Source organism: Brassica rapa, chromosome A10 (assembly GCF_000309985.2).
Source record: "Brassica rapa cultivar Chiifu-401-42 chromosome A10, CAAS_Brap_v3.01, whole genome shotgun sequence".
In the NCBI taxonomy this organism is placed as follows: Eukaryota; Viridiplantae; Streptophyta; class Magnoliopsida; order Brassicales; family Brassicaceae; genus Brassica; species Brassica rapa.
Genome location: NC_024804.2, coordinates 14,758,359 through 14,765,858, shown reverse-complemented (window position 1 = coordinate 14,765,858; position 7,500 = coordinate 14,758,359). Strand labels below are relative to the sequence as shown.

Genomic DNA, 7,500 nt, shown 5'->3' with positions numbered 1-7,500 from the left:
ATTTTTTCTATTTTTATTTTTACTTTTCAAAATTATTATTAATTTTTTTTTATTATATGTTAGGTTTTGATTGTGGCTGATGAAATGTGGATATTATTTAAATTTATTTATTCTTTTTCGAAGTTCTTGGAGTTTAAATTATATTATTTATTTCAGTAAATTATTATTTGTTGAGAGACTGATGTACTGTTGGATTGAAAATGACTTATCGATTTAAATAAATGATAAATTATTAAATGTTTTGTTTATAGATTTGATCTTAAAAATGAAAAATGGAAGACAAATCATAAGTTGCTAAAAATAAAGGAAGACAATTCATAAATTCTTTTAAAAAAACTACTGACTTGGTGGTGCAACTAAGAAATAGATAACAATAGTACTTGGGTGTTCGAAATCAGAATTAAAAACATAAAATGGAAGGGGTTAGCTATTGTAAAAATCAGAAACAAAAACTTAAATCTGTCTACCGCATCATTGGTTTGTAACTTGTAAGGTTAGTTGAACCCTTTTAAATGGTATCATAATAATACAGAAGACCCTGACTATCTTGTAAGTAACTTGAAATTAAAATCCGTGAGCTTGACTTGAAGTTGCATAAGCATCCAATAGTGTCTTGGAAACACTGTGGTGTTGTTATGGCTGCTTCTTCATTGGGAGCACTCTCATGAGACTTATAGATATCTAGTGTTACACTTATTGATTGTAAGTATCTCTCTCATCTCGTTCATGACCAATGGCGCTTGTCCACCAACCAGTTTCAGTGCTGCTTAAAGATGACAAAGGTTGCCTCACCACCACCGTCATCACATACTTTAACCTCAAACCAATATTTATATATATATATATATATATAGCATACGATTAGTAGCACAACTTGCGAATAATATATATATATATATAGACATATATAAGACAAAAAGGGGTAGATTCATTGATGATGCTAACAGAACTGTTTGAAAACACTTACGTGGAGGCTATTGATAGCTGCGGAGGAGCTTTTGATAGCTGGTGTGGTATCTCCATTTGCTCCAAACCTAGCTCGAACATGGTTGAATATGAAATGTGTTTATATAGAATTAATTTCGAGAGCGGTGGACGATGACATGGTTTGGCATTCATAATTAAGTACTTATAACTGGAGTGACGATGAGAAGGGAAGATTTATTCACGATTACCTTGATAGATATTTTTCTGTCACACTGACGACGGAATCAAAGAAGAGTCGTGGGGAATTTGTGAAGCTAAGGGTTACAACACCTGAAATTATAGATGGAATGGTATTAGTAATGATACATATCCGTAGAGAAGTCTTTAATGTGTAATTTTTCAAGTCTATGAATAACTACAATTACTATATGAAACATAAAGATGGAAAGAGACGTACCTCCAAGTATTTTTTGAAATTTAGACTGGTTAGCAAGAGTATTGACGTTCTTGTCTCAGTATCATTCCACCTACCTCGGAAAGTGGCTGCAAAACCAATCTAGACCCACTTTTAATCTTCTCACAGAGTTGGAACTTCTCTAACTGCATTATGATTTATCTCGACGCTTTCTCCTAAAGTATTCACTGTCTAAATAGCACTCGACGCAATGCTTATAGCTTCAAACTCTGTCCATGAAAGCAACCTTCAGGAAGAAACAGATATTGTTTGAATCCGCAAGAAGAACCCATAAGCTTTTCTCTTTGCGGAAAGGGAAGTAAGCCCAATGAAGAATAGCGCCTAATATTCCACTGAGGCGTTTCAGAGTGTCACTGTCGTAAAGTTGCTTTCTCGAAAACTTCCTCACCTTTTGTTTTGCAAGTGACTTCTACTTTCAGAGAGGTATCATTCTTACACCTTCACGATGTCCACAACATCGCTCTCCGTCAAACCAGCAACCTCCGTGAGTGGTTAAGAATGTTCTTCCAGGTGCACCTCTTGAAACTCTCAAAATAATCTAACCTGCAACCCTATCCTTTTAGCGTTTGATTTATTTAAATAAGGAAGTTGTAACTTGTAAGAAAGGAGCACTGAAAGCAACATCCTACAATCAAAGAACAACATTAAATATTAATATATCCGAAAAATCCTTAAAACGTTTTGGGCAAAACTGCAAAAGTATATTTGCAGAAAAATCTTAATACCTGAACAATGCACTGAGAGAGCTCCATTACTCAGAGTTGAGGATTTAACCATCCATGGCCTTGCTTATAGCGGGACTAACCCACCATTTGCAATAAACTCCATGATCAAGCTTCCGTGTACCTGATAAACCAGAGATGATTTCACATTTTTTTTGATTTTCAATTAAACCCATTTTTCATAACAGAGAAAAAACCCACGATGCTTTTGATCAAATAATCAGAAGACAGGAAAAAAAACTTACTTTTGTAGTTATGTTAGGTGATGGAGTTTTCACGGAAGCAGACATTGATAAAGTTAAAGAGAATTAGGTTTACAGATAGTCAACTAATGAGAGAGAGAGAGAATTCACCGTTAGTAGAGTTGATGAGAGGTTGCATAAACGTTGAACGAAAGGTAAGGAAGAGACGGAGATGAAGATATAGGCTGAGATTTAGGGACACCGGTTCCGCTGCTATGTTTGATGGGCTCGGCGGAGGAGACAACGGCCTTGCCGTTTGGTTTCTTCGACAGAGGATCGCTGGAGACAGCTTTGGCTGAAGACACACCGCTTTGGCCGGTACATTCGATCGGCTCGTCGGAGGAGACACCGTCCTTTCCGTTTGATTTCTTGGAGATAAGATCGCCAGAAACATGGGATTCGCTGTTGGGATTCATCGTAGAGAGCACAAAGAATTTACTCTATGCATGTTCGAAACAATGCCATTAATGAGGTTAATGGAGGTTTGATTGCAGAAGAGTTAGAGATGTTTATTAGGATTGATCGGTTAGGGAGAAAAGGAAACGACGAAGAGGAAGACCAAAGGAATCGACGCTCGTGGAAAGGTATTAGGATTTCAATGGGCCAAACAAACAAAATTATTTGACGGATCAAATGAAATAAAAAGCCCAACCGAATACTAATTTGGTGGCTTACGTGGCAAAAACAGATTACCTTATTGGCTGATTTAATTGTCCTACGTGGACACACTCTCTGATGCTCATATAACCTTTTTAGTATAGGTTAGATTCAAAGAACTTATTTATTCTGCCTCTTTCTTTAACATCGTTTCTAATTCTTTTACATCTTCTTCTTCTTGTGTTTTGAGTATAGTAAAAAAATCTATACAAGTGATTTTCAGATTTAATTTGCTTTCATTTCAATTCAATGTTCTCTCATTCTTTTTAATTCTTTAGGTATGACTGAGGTTGAAGAGGGTACTACAATTTCAAAGCTTTCTTCAAACAAGAAAGAAAAATCAGAATATGACAGCAATTTTAGGTAACAATATGTATATATGTATACAAAGTGAGTATTTACTAATCGGGTTGTTTTAATATAACTAATTTACAAATATGTTTTGTATCTGTGTTTGTTTTAAAGTTAGTGATGACTAAAGAAAGAAGCAATGGAGAAGAAGCCCAAAATGTAAGTTCAACGAAAATGTTGCCTACTTCCACAGATGTATCTTTTTTTGGCAAAACTCAAAATAACTGTAATTGTTTTTTTTTTGTAAACCGTACTGTTTTACCTTTCTAAATGTTTTGTTTCAAAGGTTACACGCCTAATTTTTGGTCTCCATTTTATCCAGCTTATCAAATGTGACTGAAATAATATTTAGTTTTGATAAAAATAAATGAAACACTATCATTTGATTAAAACAAAATAATTTAAATGCAAACAAAAGCTGGCCCGTGCTTAGCACGGAGTGGATATACTAGTCTCTCATAAACCATTAGTCATGGATATTTACGGGAAGACAATTTCCTAATAATGTATATGCTTTAATGTTATCTAATATAAAAATTTATCTAATAAATTGATTACCAAAAAAAAAAGTTATTTAATAAACGCTTAAACTTTGATTAAACGATTTGGTTACCGTGAAATCGCGAATATCATATAAACGGTCTATAGCAAACAAGTAGTACTACCTACTACAGAAGACCAGAAACTTGCACAAGACCTTGACACGTATCCGATTGACGTGAATCAGAAAACCATAAACTTTTTTTCGACAAGCAATGACATTTTCCCCTTAATAATTAAGCATGATAACTTCCAATGGTTATAGCAAAGTCTTTGGTAATTTCAGTGCTTCTTTACTCTTGTTGTTTCTTTCTTATCAATCTTGATTTAACTTCAAATCAATTTGTTTCACTCACTTCTTTGTCAACATGATATCTTCATATTTCGATAATTTAATATGTTTGATTAATATAGTGTAGCTACAATATTCGATAAGACCTATATATGGACATAGAGTTCTTGTAATAGCAAGTCTTGGAATGACCAAAGTAAGAACCTGTGAAAGAAGTAGTTATAATTTCTACTGAGCTCTTGACTTTAAATCTACAAGACTACAAATTGCAACAATTATCTCGCTTCTGTTTAATTTTGTTTGCTACCTAAAAATGGATATTTTCTGCAAAGTGATTTATATGAAAATTGGTCTTTGAAAAAAAATGTTCCTTTTATTTTTTGCAATTTCAAATTAATCTCCATCTTCAGTGCATCGGAAAAATACATATAAGGAAGAGACCAGAGGTTAGAAACAACAGTTTAACCTATCAAGAGAGAGACAGATATGATCAAATCAGATGAAAGCAATAAACATCAATCACAGGCAAAGAGTGTTAAGCAAATTAAGTAATTATGTTTCTACTTGATTTTTGCGTTACTTCAAAGTTTTATTTCTTGCTAGTGTAAATAGGAGGGAGAATAGAGTTGGCTATGTGACTAAGTGTGATAAGAGAACCACAAAAACAAGCCTTCCATTACTGTGCCATCACGAAAGTAGCTTTGTTTTCCATCCCAAACTGTCAAAGTCTCACTTCACATATAGATTAATGAAACACGTTCTCTCTATCTCTCTCATCAATGTTCCTTTGAGACCAATGCTCCTCCTTTTCTTCTCCATATAAACCACATATCCTCGCTTCCATGTTTTAACAATTTCTCATAGCAAGCCCTAAAACAGAGAAAAGAGAACTAGAGAGAGAGAAAGATGGGAAGAGGGAAGATAGAGATAAAGAGGATAGAGAACGTAAACAACAGAGTTGTGACGTTCTCAAAGAGGAGGAATGGGTTGGTTAAGAAGGCGAAAGAGATCACAGTTCTGTGTGATGCAAAAGTTGCTCTCATAGTCTTCGCAAGTAATGGTAAGATGACTGATTATTGTTGTCCTTCCATGGATCTTGGTGCTATGTTGGACCAATACCAGAAGTTATCTGGCAAGAAACTATGGGATGCTAAGCATGAGGTACTAACTCTCTTTTTATATAATCTAAAGTTTCTTAGTCTCAAAAAATATTATATGCCAGAATCATGGGTTTTCAATTTCTTTGCCGAAAACATGTCAGAAAACCCATGAATTTTCAACCCTAGATACAGATCTACTTTAGTGTTTTTGTCTCAAGAACAAATATTCTTTGCTTTTTTTTCAAACAACAGATATTCTGTGCTAAATATCATGAAACGGGGTTATTTAATTTTATTTTCCCAAAACATGTCAAAAAGGAAAACCTCTCGAACCCTAAATGCAGATCTACAAAGTTTTCTTTGTGTGTCTAGCCTTCCAGCCTCTTTATTGATTCTCTTGTACTCAACAAAACCCAACAATTGTTTAAAAAAAAAAACAAGACATGGAGCCACGAAACATGGAAGTTATTCTCTTCTTTCCATTGTTTTTCTTTTATTCATGCTTAATTTGTAGGATCTTGAATATATTGTAAAGAATATATCTAAATGTTTTCACCAACTGTGTTTTGAAACAACCAAGACAAAATCTTAGAGAGAGCTAGTTAGATCTATGAGTGATTCCATTTCAAGGTGTGAGGTTAGCGAGAGGAAATTTGGGATGTGATATAAATACTAATGTCTGAACAGTTTACTGATTTTACATGGGTGATTGAAAACTGGGAAATACTACTCTTTAATTACTTTTTAAAACGACTGATTTTACTCCAAATATTATTAATTAGTTCTGACAATCATAAGCTTAGTTCCAACAAACTGAATGCTATCTTTATAAAATAAGCAGCATACAGAGGGTTGTATACCATTTAAGTTTTTTTTTTTTTTTTAACGAACGGCTACCATTTAAGTTATTGTTATGTGTATACTTTTTACATATATGATATCACTCACTATATTTATGTTGTGCATAAAACATGAATGGCTTCTCATGAATAACCAGATTTCTTCAATAATTTTGTGAGACATATATTTATGTTTAGTGTTTTGTCATTATTTGGTGTCCAGAACCTCAGCAATGAGATTGATAAGATCAAAAAGGAGAATGATAGCTTACAACTGGAGCTCAGGTCAATCTCCACCCTACATATTTTCATATATTTTAAACAATAATATTTTTATATATTTACATAAGTATTTATAAAACAGCTAAATAAAAAAATCTTTGAAATATCAGCATGAATGATAAAATGCATAAAAACTGTGATCAATACAGGCATTTGAAAGGGGAAGATATACAGTCTCTCAACTTAAAAAACCTGGTGGCCGTAGAGCATGCCGTTGAACATGGCCTCGACAAAGTCCGAGACCACCAGGCACGTATACATTCATACACATGCACATTAATCTATATATAAATATATAAATCAAAGTCCACAATTAACTCTTAACTTGGTCTGCTTGGCACAGATGGAGTACCTTATGACAAAAAAGAGAAATGTGAGCATATATAACCGATTTTGTACTTTACTATCGAGCTTTCTCGTTAACATATATATATTGATGTTTATATCAAAAAAATTTGTGGCAGGAGAAAATGATGGTAGAGGAGAATCGGCAACTCAGTTTCCAGCTGGTATATATAAGTGATAGTCAATTTATTCATTAAGCCCTTGGTTTGGTTTGAAACTGTATATTGGTATGTTAATGTGTGCTTGAGATATATGGATATGGTTTGGAAATTGCAGCAACAGCAAGAGATGGAAATAGCTAGCAACGTAAGAGGAATGATGATGAGAAATCATGATGCGCAATTTGGATATAGAGTTCAGCCGATTCAGCCAAATCTTCAGCAAAAGATTATGTCTTTGGTCATCGATTGATCATATTTGAGATTAGCAAATCTCATGACCAATCTACTATCTATCTCTGGTCCTTTAAATTGTCTTTATAATTGTGTTACCCCTTCAGTCTCGAGCCACATATATACTCTCTATCCTACTTTTTTACTTAAGCTTATATGTGTGTTGCTTGCTTATGAACTCTATGTGTTTGGTTGTGTTGTCTGCTTCAACGTTTAAAACTAGTTGCTTTTGTGTTAAAACTAATGATTCTTTTAACATGATTACCAAAAAAAAAAACAAATGATTCCTTGTTGAGTTACAATCCGGTTTTATTCTTAAGGAGACTTTTTGTTTCT

At 33.7% G+C, this 7,500-nt stretch overlaps 1 protein-coding gene and 1 long non-coding RNA gene across 6 annotated transcripts; one reads left to right on the top strand and one right to left on the bottom strand.

Moving 5' to 3' along the window:
* Positions 1 to 348: 348 nt before the first annotated feature.
* LOC117129254 lies at positions 349 to 3,710 on the bottom strand. 5 transcript variants are annotated; one of them, XR_004452909.1, is made up of 7 exons: positions 2,370 to 3,710; positions 2,128 to 2,248; positions 1,791 to 1,945; positions 1,385 to 1,628; positions 1,176 to 1,257; positions 968 to 1,034; positions 349 to 810 (listed from the first exon to the last, which is right to left on the bottom strand). It is a non-coding gene; the product is annotated as an uncharacterized LOC117129254 (long non-coding RNA). The 5 variants fall into 5 exon arrangements; XR_004452908.1 differs by having other exon boundaries at positions 1,385 to 2,027; XR_004452906.1 differs by having other exon boundaries at positions 1,385 to 1,945.
* A 1,143-nt stretch (positions 3,711 to 4,853) lies between these two features.
* LOC103845695 (floral homeotic protein PISTILLATA) lies at positions 4,854 to 7,425 on the top strand. Its single transcript, XM_009122578.2, has 6 exons — positions 4,854 to 5,367; positions 6,369 to 6,430; positions 6,577 to 6,676; positions 6,771 to 6,800; positions 6,892 to 6,936; positions 7,049 to 7,425. The coding sequence occupies exons 1-6, from the start codon at positions 5,113 to 5,115 to the stop codon at positions 7,181 to 7,183; spliced, it is 627 nt and encodes a 208-aa protein (XP_009120826.1). The 5' UTR covers positions 4,854 to 5,112; the 3' UTR covers positions 7,184 to 7,425.
* The last annotated feature ends 75 nt before the right edge of the window (positions 7,426 to 7,500 follow it).

Excerpts from the sequence above, each read along its gene's own strand:
- LOC103845695 (XM_009122578.2), top strand. The coding sequence starts at position 5,113 with ATGGGAAGAGGGAAGATAGAGATAAAGAGGATAGAGAACGTAAACAAC. Across the intron at positions 6,677-6,770 it reads ACAAAGTCCGAGACCACCAG|ATGGAGTACCTTATGACAAA; the intron begins GCACGTATACAT and ends TGCTTGGCACAG. Across the intron at positions 6,801-6,891 it reads TTATGACAAAAAAGAGAAAT|GAGAAAATGATGGTAGAGGA; the intron begins GTGAGCATATAT and ends AATTTGTGGCAG.